Source organism: Oncorhynchus tshawytscha, linkage group LG01 (assembly GCF_018296145.1).
Source record: "Oncorhynchus tshawytscha isolate Ot180627B linkage group LG01, Otsh_v2.0, whole genome shotgun sequence".
NCBI classification, from domain to species: Eukaryota; Metazoa; Chordata; class Actinopteri; order Salmoniformes; family Salmonidae; genus Oncorhynchus; species Oncorhynchus tshawytscha.
In genome coordinates this window covers 27,616,605-27,636,721 of record NC_056429.1, presented here as the reverse complement: position 1 = coordinate 27,636,721, position 20,117 = coordinate 27,616,605, and the positions used below count along the sequence as shown (strand labels likewise).

Genomic DNA, 20,117 nt, shown 5'->3' with positions numbered 1-20,117 from the left:
TATTTCATAGTTTTCATGTATTCACTATTATTCTACAATGTAGAAATAATAAAAATAAAGAAAAACCTTTGAATGAGTAGGTGTGTCCAAACTCTTGACTGGTACTGTATATATACAATCAACAAGATAAAAGCTAGACAATCAGGCCCTCGTTGATTTTTTAAAATAATATTTGAGCATAAGAAAACAGCATTAGCCATGTCAAAATACTTAGAACTGTAGGAAATTAGCTTAAAGACTGCAATTTTTTCTCTCAGCATGGTAAAATGCATAGAATTGCAGGACATTGGCTTTAAAACGGCTAAATGTTCTTTCAGCTCCATTACAGGATATGTGGAATTGCAGGAGATTAGTTTTGAAATTGCAACATTTTCTCTCCGCTGCAAGGATGATATTGTTGACTTATTCTTTGGTCTGTGTATATTTCTTCACCACTCAACGCTTATGGTGGGTCGCTACTCAAAAGACACCTCAATTGGTGGGTCACAAAGCAAAAAAGTTTGGGAACTCCTGCAGTAGAGTATAGTACAGCAAAGACAAGTAAAGTTGAGTATAGTACCATACAGTAGGCCTACAGTCAAGTAAAGTTCAGTATAGTACAGTAGAGAACCCTAGATTCCACTATAGTGTATTGCACTATACTCCAGTGAACTATACTTGACAATACTCTACTGTGATGTGCTGTGCTGTGCTGTACTGTGATGTCCAAACTTGTGAAACATAGATGTCTATAATTGGTTCAGATTTGGTCTGGTCCAGACCAACCAAATATGGTCTTGTTAAGGGCGGAGCTCATTAGAATAATAGCCAGTGTGTAGAATAATACCCATATGATATTGCATATTTCTACCTTTGTGTTCCTATTCAGGATACATCATTATCCATGTTGTCTGTGTAGTACAGATCAGGGACCCATGATGTAATTCAAGTTCAATTATCAAAATATTTTTTTGAAACTCAAGGTGTCATGTCAAAGCTGACACCCCATTTTCTTCTGCAAACATCTTTGAATCTTAATTCAGAGCAGATATTTATCATATTTATTTATCAAAAATAATTTCTCAAGCAGGCTAAGTCGGGCCGTCTGTACATTTTAAAGTTGGTTTCATGTTAATAGCTTAAGCGGTTTAAGTGTTAGAGCTAACCAAAGAAATCAAATAAGAGTAAGAGTTTTAGAGAGGACTTCCTTTCAGCAAGCACACCTAATGAGTGTTTTTGTAAGACAACAAAAGCAGTCTGTTAGGTCAGATACAGCCTAACCTTACGTAGCAGGCGTAAAAGAAATGCCTGAAAAAAGATCCCCCACATACTGGTCTTGACGAGAAGAAAACAAAGAGCCTGGTCGATAGTGGAGGCAATAGAGTATTAATGTAGATCCTAGATCTGTTGCTATATAGGATGCTTCTACTCCGAGCCTCACAGTAGTGCTGAGAGCCAGTCCAGCAGGTGAGTTGAGTCCTGTAGTAGGTCCTGTAGACATAAGGTCAGTTTACACTGGGAGAGGACCACAGCTAGCATCACAGCTCCCACGGACAGCGTGATCAGCAAGGGGGACAGAAGGACCAAGGGCCTGGGGGGTTCTGGCTCCAGCCTGGAATAGAATGAATACATACAAAATAGGAGATGATATTCTATTGATTCCCAAGGGGAAATTAATCTGCCTGTCTACCCTTTGGGCTACCTACCTGGTTCTGAAGGGCTGGGCTACGCGCTCCCACTGAGTGAGGATGGCCTGTCGGGCCCCGTCCCACTTTCCCGGCCCTCTTAGGCGGTACTGGTAAGGGGTGCAGGGCCCCAGCAGTACACGCAGCCCCACACTAGGCTCCCTCAGCAGCAGCCCTAGGATGTTGGGACGAACCCCCACCTGCTCAGCCAGGGAGTCCAGGTATGGTATATAATCCACATGGAGAGCTGCCTGTCTGGGACACAGGTAACTGAGAGAGAGAGAAGGGGAGAGAATGGAGGAGAGGGAGAAAGAGAGAGAGAAATTGGGAGGAGAGAGAAGCTGTTTGTGACCTGTAGGCCTTCATTTCACTTTGAACAGCCTAGGCCCTAGATTTGGGAACTGACAAGTCTGCAGTTCACAGGCAAGGTAATCACTCATGACAAAGCAAGGCAAATGGCCACTGGTATTGAGGCAGATCTTCTTCATGTTGTTTACCTCTTCATGTTCCTCTTCGTCTCCGTCTCAATTTTGGAAAGCATTGTTTTCCGTGGTGGGAGCTGGGTCAACCCTTCAACAAACAATCATGAAGAATTCTAACTTTGCTGTGTTTGCCAGGTATGTATGTGTTTGCCAGGAATTCATTTTGAGACAGGATTGTGTCATTCCAATGTGTGTGTGTGTTTACACCTAATCTCTTCTGGACAGACTATGTAAAATAATTGGTATTGTAGTTTGTGAGATTATAGGGTTTGGGTTGCCAAGATTAGTTTAGACCAGGTGTGTGTGTACCTGCGATGACCCTCGTGACCCAGCGGGCCTGCATCTCCACAGCAGGAAAGATGGGTCCTTTAGTCTGGAACAGACCCATGATGGCCAGAGTGGGGCGCTCGAGAGCTGGAGGGAACACCCGTCTCGAATAAAAGAAAACAACCTCTTTTACCTAAAGCAACGTCAAGTTAATTATACAGTATGACACCATTTCCCCCCTGGCATCTACTAAGTGTTGATCTATCTTCTGTATCTTAAAGGTGCAAATCCTAACATCCACTTGGGGATGGTTAGAAATGTACTGGGAGGGGAGAGAGGGGATAGGTAGACTGGTCCAACTCGAAGTGTCATTAAAAAAAATATATACTCATGTGACCCTCCCATTGTACTGTAAAATAAATTGCACAACCTCCCTCCCCCCTCATGCTCATTAAGCTCAGCGCTAGTTCATACAGGGAACGGGTGCATCAGCTGACGTTGCACCAATCATATTCTACAAACACTTCCTACCTTCATATGGCGGTCAATTTAGCTGATCAGTTTTACTCACTCATTCTCTGCTACCTCTACTGCTGTTTGTTGATGGATAGTATGCAGTTGCATTTTCTTGCATCCACCCAACACCACCACCACAGCCTCCACCTGTTTGGTTCTGTGTTTCCTTCCTGCAGGGAGATTGGTACAGCGTAGCTTGCTCACTGCCTGTGATTATTATTAACTTAACATGATTAATACTCTGGTGGTGAGCTATCCCGAAGGAGTAGAGCCTAATGCCAAGACTAACGTGTTGCATGTTATAATCTTTTTCTAATAAATGGTTAAACAAATACGTGGTGTTTCCTATCTGAAATAGAATTAACTCAAAATGACGTTCATGACCACAAATAACAAACCCTGTGTTTATGAACGTGGCTATCTACTTTGCCACTTCAGCATGTTTTCGTGGCCCAGTCGATGCCAAGCAGGGCTACAGGCCAGAAGGTTGAGGGTGTGCCGACCAACGCAGACGTGCTAACTCTCCCTGCCTTTTTCAGTACACTATAGTCAGAGCCGGCTGCAGACAATGATCAGCTAGGTAGAAATCTGATTTGCAACATTTTGATGCTATATTTATAATTATATAAAATATATGCAACAAATAGAATACTATGTCAATCTCTACAAAAAGAAAATAGGCCTACATCCCTCCCTACCTTGCAGGCCTACCCAGTATCAAAGGCGTGGCAATCTCTGAATGTCATTACACTTTTTGGTGTTTTCTAACAGATGTCTCTTTCCATTCATCAAATGGCCACTGCACAGTTTGGATGCTGGAATTATATTTTGGACGAACGTGTTCAGGTACAAGAGCCTTTTGAATTAGCCTAATCAGATTTTAAAAAATTGTCACTGGTTGTGTTTATGACACACATAAAAAGTTATACATTTTAAAAGTTAAGACAAATATTTAGGCTATATTGAAGCGTTAGGTTCTGCATGCGCAAGGAATAGCCGCTCGGATCGGAGAGGAGGCAGAGCATGCATTCCTGAATAACTGGGCCTGCTGGGGACACGTGGCCACATTATTATAGGACAACTTGGGAGAATGATGATCCACAACAGACAGCACATCTCAGGATCAGAACTTAAAATACAGCCAGACTTACCTGCTACTGTGCCTTTCTACACCTTAAAAACTGTTGAGAGTGAATAAAAACAATTAGGGGGAGCTTATATTGTCCTGTTTCACGCTACACTGATGTACAAAACATTATGAACACCTGCTCTTTCCATGACAGACTGACCAGGTAAATCCAGGTGAAAGCTATGATCCCTTATTGATGTCACCTGTTAAATCCACTTCAATCAGTGTAGATGAAGCGGAGGAGTCAGGTTAAAGAAGGATTTTTAAGCTTTGAGACAATTGAGACATGGATTTTGAATTGTTACATTGTGTGAAGTTTTCGATAGGAGTATGAAAAAAGGTGCTTGTGCATTGGTAAGCACACCAAAGACAGCATTAACGATAAGTAATTAAATAACGGCACTTCTAAAAGCCTATTTCACACCATAGCCTGCTGAATATTGTAAGATAACTTTTCTTTCATTTTGGCACAAATGAAAATGTAGCACTGTCTCGCCCATGCACGTGCAGTTACAAGCTTGCTAGAGTTCAGTTAGAGGCAGGTGGACAAGCAATATCCACCGGCGTAGTACGGATGAGCCTGAGCTGGAATGTGAAACTAACTGAAGCTGGTTAACTTTAGAAAAACCTGAGTAGATATGGCTTGCTTCATAAGATACCTCTCTTACAAACTATCCACCTATACAACTATTGGTCACTTTGAATGGTGGCTAGAGGGCAGGATAGACAGACTGGTAGACTATATTGACCTGAGGTATATTTAGCATGTGGAAAAGCGTAGTGTATATGGCAGGGCTATACAACTATATTCTTACGTGGGTGTCGTGTCTTTGGCTATGCCGGATTAAGTGATATGACATGCTATTCTATAAAATCCTTTCTCCGTAATTAATATTACCTGATTGAGCTAATCATGTAAATGTAAATAACTAGAGAGTCGGGGCACCACGAAATAATATTTATAAAGCTGTTATCTTCCAAATAAACTCTTAAAGACCTAGTAATATTTTACACCAATAGCAGTCGATATTAATCGTCACCCTAATTCAGTCTCATCTGAAAGTTGTAAATTCTTGGTTATCTTCACGAACCCTGGCTAACAAGTTGAATCAGCAATACAAAATTGGGTTTAATTATTTATTTACTAAATACCTAACTAATCACACAGAATTACATATACAAAGAATGAATCATACCTTGATTACAAATTGTGTCATAAAGGAAAACGTCCCGAGCGGGTGGAACAGATATGGCAGCTGGTTACACAAAAGAAAAGGGGCTTGGGTTTGAGTGAAAGAGTGGGAAGACTGAGGGACAAAGGGCGAAGCTGTGCTATCGTAAATACAGTAACTTATGCATTCTAAATTACCGCCCATTTGGAAAAGGAAAATGCAATAAATATTTACTCTGAGCTGCGCTTCGGTAGGTTGGTGGTAGATGGAAGGCCGTGTTGCCCAACCGAGTCCTTTGAAGAATGTCTCTGCTGGTAAATTGAATACGTTGTAGTAACGTCATTGTGTGGTAGACGGGATACTCTGTCTGTTCCTTCCTAGCCCTTGCTGCTGTGGCTAACTCAACGGCTAGGAGGTATCACTTCTGTAGTGAATAAGAGTTCAAAGTTTATACCATTCGCAATCAAAGCTCACGCTGAGGTTGGCTTAGTTCTGTAGTTGACATGCTAGTCCTTTTAACGCAGAGGCTGGGAGAGGAGGGCGTGTTTGAAAAGTTTTATAACCCATGTCCCTTCACAGGGGCGGGCCACTGATTGAGCAGAGCCCAAATCTGCTCACTGATTGAGCAGAGCGCTAACCTTATGAACACCCAGATCTCTCATTTGGAAGCTAAAATTACATTTCATCTCTTCACCAATACTTTTATATTCAAACATTTCAATTGAACATCAATTCCATGTGAATCCGATAACTACAATGTGCAGATTTTCCACTGTAGAGTTTATGTCATCTCATCATTGATGAGAATGTCTCAGATGACAACCGAACTGACATCATATTCATTAAGTACCACCGCATATGTTCAATTGGTTGGATTACCAGAATATAGTTAATTTCCCCCCACCTTCTGATGTTCCCAGAATCTCTATGTTAACCAAGGGGTTTTCAAATGTCACATCAGTAGGGTAGAGAGAGGAAACAGGGGGGAAGAGGTATTTATGATTGTCATAAACCTACCCCCCAGGCCAACGTCATGACAGGGGCCAGATGAATTGCAGGAGGAACGGACATTTACCACAAGTGATTATTCTTCAGAAGAACTGTATAAAAAAATCAATGTACACACACACAGCAGTTTTCTTACAATGAAATGTTGCTAAAAGTAATTAGGAAGGAAGTGGAGGGCATTCAACCAGAAAGTTGAGGTGTAACCCCCAAAATTGTTGTAGCTTTAAGGAATGGGGTCATAATATTTTGTTGCTTAATCCAGTCAAACACTAGAGCCAAATTAATATAAAGCAACAATTATCAACATGCCACATAGGCGCTAGAAACCACTAAAAACGACACTATAGACAACTACAATAGTGCTTGTCATTTTGGCACTGAAAGTCAGATTTTGGCGGGGATTTATTTGCAGATATTTTACTAAAGGGTCAGAATTTATCAAAGGGCTAGTCTAAGTTGAATGAACGAGCCAGTCCTGGCATGCAGGCCGCCAGTTGAATAGCCTGAGCATAAGGGAAGTACTAAAACACCTTGATTTAAGGTGGGAGCATGCAAGCAGATGAGGAAATTTGGCTAGGATGGAAGACATTACATCATAAAACCTGCAGAAGGGTGAATGCATTACCCTTCCCTGTGCCCGATTTTAAAAAAACACACAACCCTCCCAAAAAGGTTTGACAACCCTGTCCTATGTTGGACCAAACCCCCCGCCCCACTAAATTTCAAACTGTCCCTAAAGTTGAAATGTAACTTGCTCTATTGACATCAATACATGACTGAGTGAAAATGTAACTTAAGTGGAAGTAAGGATTTGACGACCTGTCCAAGCCAGTATTATAAAAGGTACCTGTACAGGTTGAGATCCCCCTGAGGTCCTGAACATAGTGACGGGGGAAGGAAGGAGAAGGTGCCATTGTATCCAGTACAGAAGACCACTGCATCGATGTCCCCCTCCATGGTTCCATCCTGGAACAGCAGTCCGGACCCCTGGAATCCTCTCAGGTCTGGCTTCAGCACTACTGCCCCCTGCAGGATACGGCCTGGAAGGTCATCGTTGATCAGCGGCTTCTGCTCTAGCAGCCTGGGAGGACAGAGAGAGAAATTAGTGATCGTTTTTTTTTTTTGGCTTCGTTTTTTATATTTTCAAATGTTGCCATAGTGCAAACTCTCAAATCCGATCTGATATTTGTCACACCTATGTTTTGGGCTGTAGTAGGGTGCTGGTCACCTATGTGCGGGCTGTAATAGGGTGCTGGGCACCTGTGTGTTGGCTATAATAGGGTGCTGGGCACCTGTGTGTTGGCTGTAATAGGGTGCTGGGCACCTGTGTGCGGGCTGTAATAGGGTGCTGGTCACCTGTGTGTTGGCTGTAATAGGGTGATGGTCACCTGTGTGTTGGCTGTAATAGGGTGCTGGGTACCTGTGTGCGTGTTGTAATAGGGTGCTGGTCACCTGTGTGTTGGCTGTAATGGGGTGCTGGTCACCTATGTGTGGGCTGTAATAGGGTGCTGGGCACCTGTGTGCGGGCTGTAATAGGGTGCTGGTCACCTGTGTGTTGGCTGTAATAGGGTGCTGGTCACCTGTGTGTTGGCTGTAATAGGGTGCTGGGGACCTGTGTGCGGGCTGTAATAGGGTGCTGGTCACCTGTGTGTTGGCTGTAATAGGGTGCTGGCACCTGTGTGCAGGCTGTAATAGGGTGCTGGTCACCTGTGTGTTGGCTGTAATATGGTGCTGATCACCTGTGTGCAGGCTGTAATAGGGTGCTGGTCACCTGTGTGTTGGCTGTAATAAGGTGCTGTTCAACTGTGTGTTGGCTGTAATAGGGTGCTGGTCACCTGTGTGTTGGCTGTAATAGGGTGCTGGTCACCTGTGTGTTGGCTGTAATAGGGTGCTGGTCACCTGTGTGTTGGCTGTAATAGGGTGCTGGTCACCTGTGTGTTGGCTGTAGGCCATAGAGACGGTGGTCATATCGGTGATTAAGTGTTCTCTCTGCAGCCCAGTTGACCAGCGCTCTGGGCAGCATGGAGGTTAGCAGGACCGTGAACCGTGAGATGGCCGTCATGTCCAGTGGGAGACCGCTACTGGACATACGAGCTAACACCCACGCCCCCTTACGGGTACTCAGGAAGGTCTGGGATGTAAGAGAGAAAGGGAAAGGGAGAACAGAGAAGTAGAGAGACAGACATGAATGGCCAAACTCTCTTTACAGTATGAGAACCACTGGGTTTGAACCTGGGTCGCTTTTGTACTTCAAGAAAGTATTAGCTTAAATATGTCCTCCTGTGACAGGTGAGCCCCACCTTCTCTGCAGCCCGGCTGATCTCCACAGCGATGTCTCCTCCAGAGTTCCCAATCCCCACTACCACCACCCTCTTCCCCCGGAACGCTTCAGCATCCTTATACTCCCAGCTGTGTAGGCAGCGGCCAGGGAATGACTCATGGCCTGCATGGGAAAGAACACTCAGGTGGTTGAAGAGGTATTGTACCTGTTGGCTACACACATCCAAAACACTTCACAGATGTAACATAGGCCATAGAAAATAAAGAAAAAAAACCCACACACAGTATTGCCGAGGACCTTATGGTCAAAACGTTGACACATCTATGGGTTGTCATGACGTTGGCCTGGGGATAGGTTTATGACAGTCATAAATACCTCTTCCCCCCTGTTTCCTCTCTCTACCCTACTGATGTTACATTTGCAAACCCTTTGGTTAACATAGAGATTCTGGGAACATCAGAAGGTGGGGGGAAATGAACTATATTCTGGTAACCCAACCAATTGAACATATGCAATGGTACTTAATGAATATGATGTCAGTTCGGTTGTCATCTGAGACATTCTCATCAATGATAAGATGACAAACTCTACAGTGTAAAGTCTACACATGAGAGTTATCAGATTCACATGGACTTGTTGTTCAATTTTAATGTTTGAATATGAAATTATTTGTAATGGGATGAAATGTGATTTTAGCTTCTAAAATGTGAGATTTGGGTTTTCATAAGGTAGGGCTCTGCTCAATCAGTGGCCCGCCCCTGTGAAGGGACATGGGCTATAAAACTTTTCAAACACGGCCTCCTCTCCCTTCCTATATAAAGCCTTGACGACAATATAACCTCCTGTTCCGAAGACGGCGGTCCGATGTCAGAATTGTTCAGATAATAACTACAGAACAAAGCCAACATCAGTGTGAGCTTTGGTTGCGAATGGTATGAACTTTGAACTCTTATTCACTACAGAAGTGATACCTCCTAGCCGTTGAGTTAGCAACAGCAGATGCAAACGCAGGTTAGGAAGGAACAGACAGAGTATCCCGTCTACCACACAACGACGTTACTACAACATATTCAATTTAACCGGAAGAGACATTCTTCAAAGGACTTGGTTGGGTAACACTGCCTTCCATCTACCACCAACCTACCGAAGCGCAGCTCAGAGTAAATATTTATTGCATTTTCCTTTTCCAAATGGGCGGTAATTTAGAATGCATAAGTTACTGTATTTACGATAGCACAGCTTCGCCTTTGTTCCTGTCTTCCCGCTCCTTCACTCAAACCCAGCCCTTTTCTTTTGTGTAACCAGCTGTCATATCTGTTCCGCCCGCTCGGGACGTTTTCCCTTATGACGTCATTTGTAATCAAGGTATGATTTAAATATGTGTATTTCTGTGTGATTAGTTATGTATTTAGTAAATAAATAATTAACCCCAATTTTGTATTGCTGATTCAACTTGTTAACCAGGGTTCGTGCAGATAACCAAGAATGTACAAGTTTCAGATGAGACTGAATTAAGATGATGATTAATATTGACTGCTATTGATGTAAAATATTACTAGGTCTTTAAGAGTTTATTCATGAGATAACAGCTCTATAAATATTATTTTGTGGTGCCCGACTCTCTATTTAATTACACTTACATGATTAGCTCAATCAGGTAATATTAATGACGGAGAAATATTTTGTAGAATAGCATGTCATATCTTGCAGACTTGTTTACGTGTTGCTGTGCGTTTTGTTGCCAACCTATTTTGCTACCTGACAACTTTACGGTTTTTACTTTTTAATTACCGTTTATATTTTTGTTTTTTCCCTAAACTTTTTCACTCCGGACACTTTATCTGGACATGGTTCGTCAGGACCTCCAACAGCCGAAGCTAAGTAGTAACATTAACATGATGCCTTCTAATTACAGTCGCTGTACTCATAATATACAAAACGTTGAACGATCGCCTTATGGCGAGGATAGCTGTACTACAAGCCCAGCTTCAGACGCAATCGTTAGGCAAGGGTAATTTCAGTGTAGGAAAGGATGAAACAGCATCTGTGCCACCAGTAAGTACAGATAGTATAAATCCCCTGGCACGGTCCCCGCAGCCGGACAACTTTCTCACGGTTTCTGGAGGGAAATGCTGTAGGAATGCTCAACCGGTGTCGCTCATTCAGCCGACAGAAACTTTCAACCGGTTTTCCCCATTAAGCAGCGAGTCGGAGTCAGAGGCCGAGCCTTCTCTTGTCTCTACTCCTCCCGTTACGGGGTCTGAGACGCCGAAGCTTCCCACCATTAGCTCTGACAAATTGAAAACTCTAGTCATTGGAGACTCCATTACCTGCAGTATTAGACTTAAAACGAATCATCCAGCGATCATACACTGTTTACCAGGGGGCAGGGCTACCGACGTTAAGGCTAATTTGAAGATGGTCCTGGCTAAAGCCAAAACTGGCGAGTGTAGAGAGTATAGAGATATTGTTATCCACGTCGGGAAAACCAACGATGTTAGGATGAAACAGTCAGAGATCACCAAGCGCAACATAGCTTCAGTGTGTAAATCAGCTAGAAAGATGTGTCGGCATCGAGTAATTGTCTCTGGCCCCCTCCCAGTTAGGGGGAGTGATGAGCTCTACAGCAGAGTCTCACAACTCAGTCGCTGGTTGAAAACTGTTTTCTGCCCCTCCCAAAAGATAGAATTTGTAGATAATTGGCCCTCTTTCTGGGACTCACCCACAAACAGGACCAAGCCTGACCTGCTGAGGAGTGACGGACTCCATCCTAGCTGGAGGGGTGCTCTCATCTTATCTACAAACATAGACAGGGATCTAACTCCTCTAGCTCCACAATGAAATAGGGTGCAGGCCAGGCAGCAGGCTGTTAGCCAGCCTGCCAGCATAGTGGAGTCAGCTCAGCTATCCCCATTGAGACCGTGTCTGTGCCTCGACCTAGGTTGGGCAAAACTAAACATGGCGGTGTTCGCCTTAGCAATCTCACTAGGAGAAAGACCTCCTCCATTCCTGTCATTATTGAAAGAGATCATGATACCTCACATCTCAAAATAGGGCTACTTAATGTTAGATCCCTTACTTCAAAGGCAATTATAGTCAATGAACTAATCACTGATCATAATCTTGATGTGATTGGCCTGACTGAAACATGGCTTAAGCCTGATGAATTTACTGTGTTAAATGAGGCCTCACGTCCTGGCTACACTAGTGAACATATCCCCCGTGCATCCTGCAAAGACGGAGGTGTTGTTAACATTTACGATAGCAAATTTCAATTTACAAAAAAAAAAATACGTTTTCGTCTTTTGAGCTTCTAGTCATGAAATCTATGCAGCCTACTCAATCACTTTTTATAGCTACTGTTTACAGGCCTCCTGGGCCATATACAGCGTTCCTCATTGAGTTCCCTGAATTCCTATCGGACCTTGTAGTTAATGGTTGTACAGTCATCTCAAATAAAACTGTGAAGGACCTCGGCGTTACTCTGGACCCTGATCTCTCTTTTGAAGAACATATCAAGACCATTTCAAGGACAGCTTTTTTCCATCTACGTAACATTGCAAAAATCAGAAACTTTCTGTCCAAAAATGATGCAGAAAAATTAATCCATGCTTTTGTCACTTCTAGGTTAGACTACTGCAATGCTCTACTTTCCGGCTACCCGGATAAAGCACTAAATAAACTTCAGTTAGTGCTAAATACGGCTGCTAGACTAGAACCAAAAAATAATTATCATAAAACTCCAGCGTTAGCCTCCCTACACTGGCTTCCTGTTAAGGCAAGGGCTGATTTCAATGTTTTACTGCTAACTTACTGCTAACCTATCTATCTCTCTGATTTGGTCCTGCCGTACATACCTACACATACGCTACGGTCACAAGACGCAGGCCTCCTAATTGTCCCTAGAATTTATAAGCAAACAGCTGGAGGCAGGGCTTTCTCCTATAGAGCTCCATTTTTATGGAATGGTCTGCCTACCCATGTAAGAGACGCAAACTCGGTCTCAACCTTTTAGTCTTTACTGAAGACTCATCTCTTCAGTGGGTCATATGATTGAGTGTAGTCTGGCCCAGGAGTGGGAAGGTGAACGGAAAGGCTCTGGAGCAACGAACCGCCCTTGCTGTCTCTGCCTGGCCGGTTCCCCTCTTTCCACTGGGATTCTCTGCCTCTAACCCTATTACAGGGGCTGAGTCACTGGCTTACTGGGGCTCTTTCATACCATCCCTGGGAGGAGTGCGTCACTTGAGTGGGTTGAGTCACTGATGTGATCTTCCTGTCTGGGTTGCCCCCCTGGTTTGTGCTGTGGCGGAGATCTTTGTGGGCTATACTCGGCCTTGTCTCAGGATGGTAAGTTGGTGGTTGAAGATATCCCTCTAGTGGTGTGGGGGCTGTGCTTTGACAAAGTGGGTGGGGTTATATCCTTTCTGTTTGGCCCTGTCCGGGGGTGTCCTCGGATGGGGCCACAGTGTCTCCTGACCCCTCCTGTCTCAGCCTCCAGTATTTATGCTGCAGTAGTTAATGTGTCGGGGGCTAGGGCCAGTTTGTTATATCTGGAGTACTTCTCCTGTCCTATTCGGTGTCCTGTGTGAATTTAAGTGTGCTCTCTCTAATTCTCTATCTTTCTCTCTCTCGGAGGACCTGAGTCCTAGGACCATGCCTCAGGACTACCTGACATGACGACTCCTTGTTGTCCCCAATCCACCTGGCTGTGCTGCTGCTCCAGTTTCAACTGCTCTGCCTTATTACTATTGGACCATGCTGGTCATTTATGAACATTTGAACCTCTTGGCCATGTTCTGTTATCTCCACCCGGCACAGCCAGAGGAGGACTGGCCACCCCACATAGCCTGGTTCCTCTCTAGGTTTCTTCCTAGGTTTTGGCCTTTCTAGGGAGTTTTTCCTAGCCACCGTGCTTCTACACCTGCATTGCTTGCTGTTTGGGGTTTTAGGTTGGGTTTCTGTACAGCACTTTGAGATATCAGCTGATGTACGAAGGGCTATATAAATACATTTGAATTGATTTGATATCACTTAATCCGGCATAGCCAAAGACACGACAGGGTGTATCAAAGCTGTATATAGAGTATAGTGTATAGTGTTTAGATGCTTTAAACTGACCTGGGAACTGGTCTAGCGGTGAGACAGGCTGTGTGTAGTGTCCTGAACAAACCAGTACCCCGTCAAAGACGTGTCTCTGCTCCTGTCCCTCCCTGTTTTCTGTCACCACCTCCCACTGGCCTGAACGACTGAAGTCTGGCCTCTGTCTCACAGTCAGCACGCTGGTCTGAAACACACACAGTAACAGATCATAGAAAGTCGTGTAGAGGCTAAATGACTGGTCCATCAAGGTGAGGAGAAGAGGGGGAGAGAGAAAAGACTAAAGAGAGTTGTGACCTGGAAGGTGATGTGTCTGAGGAGGTCAAAGTGTTGAGCGTAAAGCCTGAAGTACTGCAGCAGCTGGGAGTGCAGCATGTAGTTGGGGTAGTCAGCTGGCATAGGGAAGTCACTGAAACACATCATCTCCTTGGAGGTGTTCACCACCAGAGAGCGGTAGATACTAGAGCGGCCCGGCTCAGGGGTTTCCTGTGGACACACAAATTACTTTATTTTCTATTAAAAGGGCCTTTTCCCCCTGAATAGGGCTCTGAGTAAGGTGTAATTTCGGGTGCAACCAGGAACACTGCTGGTGATGCAGTTACGACGGGTGCATCTCTATAGTCCAAAGTGGGTTCCTTTCCTCATATCCTCACCTTGAACCTCCACAGCCCCCCGATGTCATCACTGCTCTCGAAGCAGGTGGGCTTCAGACCCTCATCCAGACAGCTCTTGATGCTGGTCAGACCTGAGGGACCCGCCCCGATCACTGCCACACGTTGGGACATACTACCTGTGTGACGGTCTGTCTTTCTGCAGAGGACTGGAGACACAATAGGAGGCTGATGTGACAGACGCTCTAATTCAGTTTCCACTGACTGAGCCTATTGAGAAACCATTGCATCACCCCATAGATCCCTGTTATATTTCCTCTGTCTGCAGTGGCAGGTTAAACCAACAAATGTCCAACTCATTCTACCAACAGAATCACTACAGATTTTTTGGGGACAATTTCATAAACCTGAATAAGAATGCAAACTCATCAAAATCAGTTGACTATCAACCAGCGACTGTACTCACCTGATCCATAGACTCCCTCTCAGCTGGAGTAGTTCTGACTGGAACTGGGTATTAGCAGAGTAAAGTTCACAAATTAGGAAGTGAACCAAAAGCAGGGTAGGGGAGTGTCCTATAGGTTAACCCTTTACTTGACACAGTTACATAAAACATGAGTTTGTTACTAGCCCACAGAGCTCAATTGAATCTACCTGAGATTCATTAACATGAACTCATCTTACCATCCACAATGTTGCTTTTAACGTGTTTTGACAGAATCCCCTAGAAGGGGTGGACATGTAAGATAGTGCTGACAGCAGGGAGTTATCATTTATTTATTCATGTTTCTTTCCACACAGAAATATTGGGAAGATCTTTATGGGATTAAAAATGAGGTGAAGCAGCATTAAATACATGCTTCTTAGTTACTTTGGCAACTAAGAAAATATTTTCTAAACATCCCGCTTTGGGCTGGATGTGTCAATGTGTAGTTCATACATGCATAATCTATGAGCAGAATTGCTGTTTACATCAATTAGCCACAAAATTCCTAATTTGAAAGTGACTGTTTTCTTGAAGCTGTGCTGCATCATTTTACATAAATTTCCCCTGGGCCAACGCCCTAGCAATTTGAGTTCTAGCCTCACATTTGAGTGACAGCTAGCAAGAGGCCACCCCAGCGTATCCAACCGGCTCAGTGGACGGACGGACAGACAGAGATAACATGGTGCACATATCTGCACATATGTCACATAGTATGCCATTTTCGGGGACCACTTTTAGCTCGTGAGTACTACTTTCAGAACTACATGCTAAAAAGTATACAAAAGTACCAGAGAATCTCTTTAAAGGTTTGTCTTTCTACTTAGTTCTCATGTACAAATATCATACACACAGTCCATTTACATTACATTTGTTGACAGTCTTGACTACAATATAAACTTCTCAGCAAAGGAATGACAGAATAATGTTTGCAGATCATGTAAAACAGGAGAGGAAGTGGGTGGTGTCCGGGTGGTATTCAGGCTCTCGGTGGGTTGCTGAGGAGAGGAGGGGTGTGGGTGTACGGGTGAGAGGAGGGTGGTGTTCAGGCTGTCCTCGAGTGAGGTTGGAGATAAGGTAGATGAGGGAGAAGGGGGATAGAGGTTGAGGTAATAGGATAAGAGTAGGCTTGGGCTGGAGACCGCAGCCAGGAACTGTTTTTTTTAATACCATTGAAACTATTTATTTTATGTTTTTCAATTAATGTTAATATTAGTAGATACTTTTTAAGTAAATACCTGCAGTCAACTTGTGTAATATGTTAGGAGATAAAGCAGATCAAATTCTTCATTTCACCTGTCACATTATTTTATATCATGAAGCTTACCGTAGTTCCCCAAAACAGTTGAACCATGTGTTTGTTTGTAAATAGCACAACTGGAGAAACGGGAACAGGTGAGTCAAACTGTGTATTGACAGGGGTCACATCCCCTGGTCTGCTCCCCTTCTCCAAGCAGAGCAGGTAGGCCAGTTGCCCTAGCGACTCCAGACTCCACAAGGACACAGTGTGTACACATGCTGCTCCAGAGCCAGTGCTGCTCTTCCTTCAGAAAAGCATGGGTCAAAACTTTGTTTATTTGCACAATGTCTCTCATTCACATTTGCTTGTAAATGTCCAAACTCACCAAAAATGACATTCGGTAGCGCCTACCTATATGTATAACTTTATGAGCTGGATTGCCTGTCTTTGCAATTTCTTTATTTTCTTTTGCACTTGTTAGCATATTTAGCTACCTCTCACCATCATCCTACTACCTCCCTCCTCTCACCATCACCCTACTACCTCCACCTCCCTCCAACACCCTGCTACCTCCACCTCCCTGCTACCTCCACCTCCAACACCCTGCTACCTCCACCACCCTGCTACCTCCCTGCTACCTCCACGCTACCTCCACCTCCCCGCTACCTCCACCACCCCGCTACCTCCACCACCCGCTACCTCCACCACCCCGCTACCTCCATCTCCCCGCTACCTCCACCTCCCCGCTACCTCCACCTCCCCGCTACCTCCACCACCCCGCTACCTCCACCACCCCGCTACCTCCACCTCCCCTGCTACCTCCACCTCCCTGCTACCTCCACCTCCCTGCTACCTCCACCTCCCTGCTACCTCCACCTCCTCTCACCAACACCCTGCTACCTCTACTTCCTCTCTCACCCTACTACCTCCACCTCCCTCCAACACCCTGCTACCTCCACCTCCCTGCTACCTCCACCTCCAACACCCCTACCTCCACCACCCTGCTACCTCCACCACCCTGCTACCTCCACCTCCCTGCTACCTCCACGCTACCTCCACCTCCCTGCTACCTCCACCTCCCTGCTACCTCCACCTCCCTGCTACCTCCAACTCCCTGCTACCTCCACGCTACCTGCTACCTCCACCTCCCTGCTACCTCCACCCACCCTGCTACCTCCACCACCCTGCTACCTCCACCTCATCTCACCAACACCCTGCTACCTCTACTTCCTCTCACCCTACTACCTCCACCTCCCTCCAACACCCTGCTACCTCCACCTCCCTGCTACCTCCACCTCCACCACCCTGCTACCTCCACCTCCCTGCTACCTCCACCTCCTCTCACCACCTCCCTGCTACCTCCACCTCCTCTCACACCCTACTACCTCTACTTCCTCTCTCACCCTACTACCTCCACCTCCCTCCAACACCCTGATACCTCCACTTCTTCTCCTCTCACCCTATTAGGAGTGAGAGGAGAAGAAGTGGAGAGAGCAGGGTGTTGGTGAAAGGAGGGAGGTGGAGGTAGTAGGGTGATGGTGAGAGGAGGTGGAGGTAGCAGGGTGATGGTGAGAGGAGGTGGAGGTAGCAGGGTGATGGTGAGAGGTGGAGGTAGCAGGGTGATGGTGAGAGGTGGAGGTAGTAGGGTGATGGTGAGAGGTGGAGGTAGCAGGGTGATGGTGAGAGGTGGAGGTAGCAGGGTGATGGTGAGAGGTGGAGGTAGCAGGGTGATGGTGAGAGGTGGAGGTGGTGAGAGGTGGAGGGAGGGTGATGGTGAGAGGTGGAGGGCAGGGTGATGGTGAGAGGTGGAGGTAGGGTGATGGTGAGAGGTGGAGGTAAGAGGGAGGTGGAGGTGAGTGAGGGTGATGGTGAGAGGTGGAGGTAGAGGGTGATGGTGAGAGGTGGAGGTAGTAGGGTGATGAGAGGGTAGAGGGTGATGGTGAGTAGGGTGATGGTGAGAGGAGGAGGGGAGGTGAGAGGAGGGAGGTGGAGGTAGTAGGCTGATGGTGAGAGGTGGAAGTAGCAGGGTGATGGTGAGAGGTGGAGGAGGGTGATGGTGAGGGTGGCGGTAGCAGGGTGAGGAAAGGAGGTGTTTAGGAGTTCTGGAGGGGAGGTGTGGAGGTCAGGAGTTCTGAAGGGTGGAGGTAGTAGGGTGATGGTTAGAGGAGGTGGAGGTAGTAGGGGATGGTTAGAGGGGAGGTGGAGTAGTAGGGTGATGGTGGAGGTGGAGGTAGTAGGGTGATGGTGAGAAGAGGGAGGTGGAGGTAGTAGGGTGATGGTGAGAAGAGGGAGGTGGAGGTAGTAGGGTGATGGTTAGAGGAGGGAGGTGGAGGTAGTAGGGTGATGGTGAGAAGAGGGAGGTGGAGGTAGTAGGGTGATGGTGAGAAGAGGAGGTGGAGGAGGTGGTGAGAAGAGGGAGGTGGAGGTAGTAGGGTGATGGTGAGAAGAGGGAGGTGGAGGTAGTAGGATGAGGAGAGGAGGTGTTCAGGAGTTCTGAAGGGTGAGTTTGGAGAGGAGGGAGGTGGAGGTAGTAGGGTGATGGTGAGAGGAGGGAGGTGGAGGTAGTAGGGTGATGGTGAGAGGAGGGAGGTGGAGGTAGTAGGGTGATGGTGAGAGGAGGGAGGTGGAGGTAGTAGGGTGATGGTGAAAGGAGGGAGGTGATGGTTAGAGGAGGGAGGTGGAGGTAGTAGGGTGATGGTGAGAGGAGATGAGGTAGAGGGTAGGATGAGGAGAGGAGGTGTTCAGGAGTTCTGAAGGGTGAGTTTGGAGAGGAGGGAGGTGGAGGTAGTAGGGTGATGGTGAGGTGTGGAGGTAGTAGGGTGATGGTGAGAGGAGGGAGGTGGAGGCAGTAGGGTGATGGTGAGAAGAGGGAGGTGGAGGTAGTAGGGTGATGGTGAGAAGAGGGAGGTGGAGGTAGTAGGGTGATGGTGAGAAGAGGGAGGTGGAGGTAGTAGGGTGATGGTGAGAAGAGGGAGGTGGAGGTAGTAGGGTGATGGTGAGAAGAGGGAGGTGGAGGTAGTAGGGTGATGGTGAGGAGAGGGAGGTGGAGGTAGTAGGGTGATGGTGAGGAGAGGGAGGTGGAGGCAGTAGGGTGATGGTGAGGAGAGGGAGATGGAGGCAGTAGGGTGATGGTGAGAGGAGGGAGGTGGAGGTAGTAGGGTGATGGTGAGAGGAGGGAGGTGGAGGTAGTAGGGTGATGGTGAGAGGAGGGAGGTGATGGTTAGAGGAGGGAGGTGGAGGTATTAGGGTGATGATGAGAGGAGATGAGGTAGAGGTAGTAGGATGAGGAGAGGAGGTGTTCAGGAGTTCTGAAGGGTGAGTGTGGAGAGGAGGGAGGTGGAGGTAGTAGGGTGATGGTGAGAGGAGGGAGGTGGAGGTAGTAAGGTGATGGTTAGAGGAGGGAGGTGGAGGTAGTAGGGTGATGGTTAGAGGAGGGAGGTGGAGGTAGTAGGGTGATGGTGAGAAGAGGGAGGTGGAGGTAGTAGGGTGATGGTTAGAGGAGGGAGGTGGAGGTAGTAGGGTGATGGTGAGAAGAGGGAGGTGGAGGTAGTAGGGTGATGGTGAGAAGAGGGAGGTGGAGGTAGTAGGGTGATGGTGAGAAGAGGGAGGTGGAGGTAGTAGGGTGATGGTGAGGAGAGGGAGGTGGAGGCAGTAGGGTGATGGTGAGGAGAGGGAGATGGGGGCAGTAGGGTGATGGTGAGAGGAGGGAGGTGGAGGTAGTAGGGTGATGGTGAGAGGAGGGAGGTGGAGGTAGTAGGGTGATGGTGAGAGGAGGGAGGTGATGGTTAGAGGAGGGAGGTGGAGGTAGTAGGGTGATGGTGAGAGGAGATGAGGTAGAGGTAGTAGGATGAGGAGAGGAGGTGTTCAGGAGTTCTGAAGGGTGAGTTTGGAGAGGAGGGAGGTGGAGGTAGTAGGGTGATGGTGAGGTGTGGAGGTAGTAGGGTGATGGTGAGAGGAGGGAGGTGGAGGCAGTAGGGTGAGGAGAGGAGGTGTTCTGAAGGGTGAGTTTGGAGAGGAGGGAGATGGGTTGGTTGGTTGAGGAAGCGGTAGTATGAGGCTTCTACTCCCACCATGGATGTGAGGCTGAGCTTCAGCAGACGCCCACCCATGTCTTTCCTTCACCTAGGACAGGCATGGACAAACATAGCATAGTATAAGAACCTTTT

At 46.5% G+C, this 20,117-nt stretch overlaps 1 protein-coding gene across 4 annotated transcripts; it reads right to left on the bottom strand.

Annotated features, from left to right (window-relative positions):
- Positions 1-1,017: 1,017 nt before the first annotated feature.
- Positions 1,018-14,820, bottom strand: si:dkey-239i20.4. 4 transcript variants are annotated; one of them, XM_024417962.2, is made up of 11 exons: positions 14,694-14,820; positions 14,270-14,436; positions 13,914-14,102; positions 13,638-13,803; positions 8,539-8,681; positions 8,170-8,369; positions 7,086-7,319; positions 2,456-2,577; positions 2,162-2,234; positions 1,686-1,934; positions 1,018-1,591 (listed from the first exon to the last, which is right to left on the bottom strand). In XM_024417962.2, the coding sequence occupies exons 2-11, from the start codon at positions 14,399-14,401 to the stop codon at positions 1,417-1,419; spliced, it is 1,683 nt and encodes a 560-aa protein (XP_024273730.1). In that variant the 5' UTR covers positions 14,402-14,436; positions 14,694-14,820; the 3' UTR covers positions 1,018-1,416. The 4 variants fall into 4 exon arrangements, with proteins under 4 accessions (XP_024273730.1, XP_024273739.1, XP_042175757.1 ...); XM_024417971.2 differs by lacking the exons at positions 1,018-1,591; positions 2,162-2,234 and having other exon boundaries at positions 1,699-1,934; XM_042319823.1 differs by lacking the exons at positions 1,018-1,591; positions 1,686-1,934; positions 2,162-2,234 and adding an exon at positions 2,985-3,099.
- Positions 14,821-20,117: the final 5,297 nt, after the last annotated feature.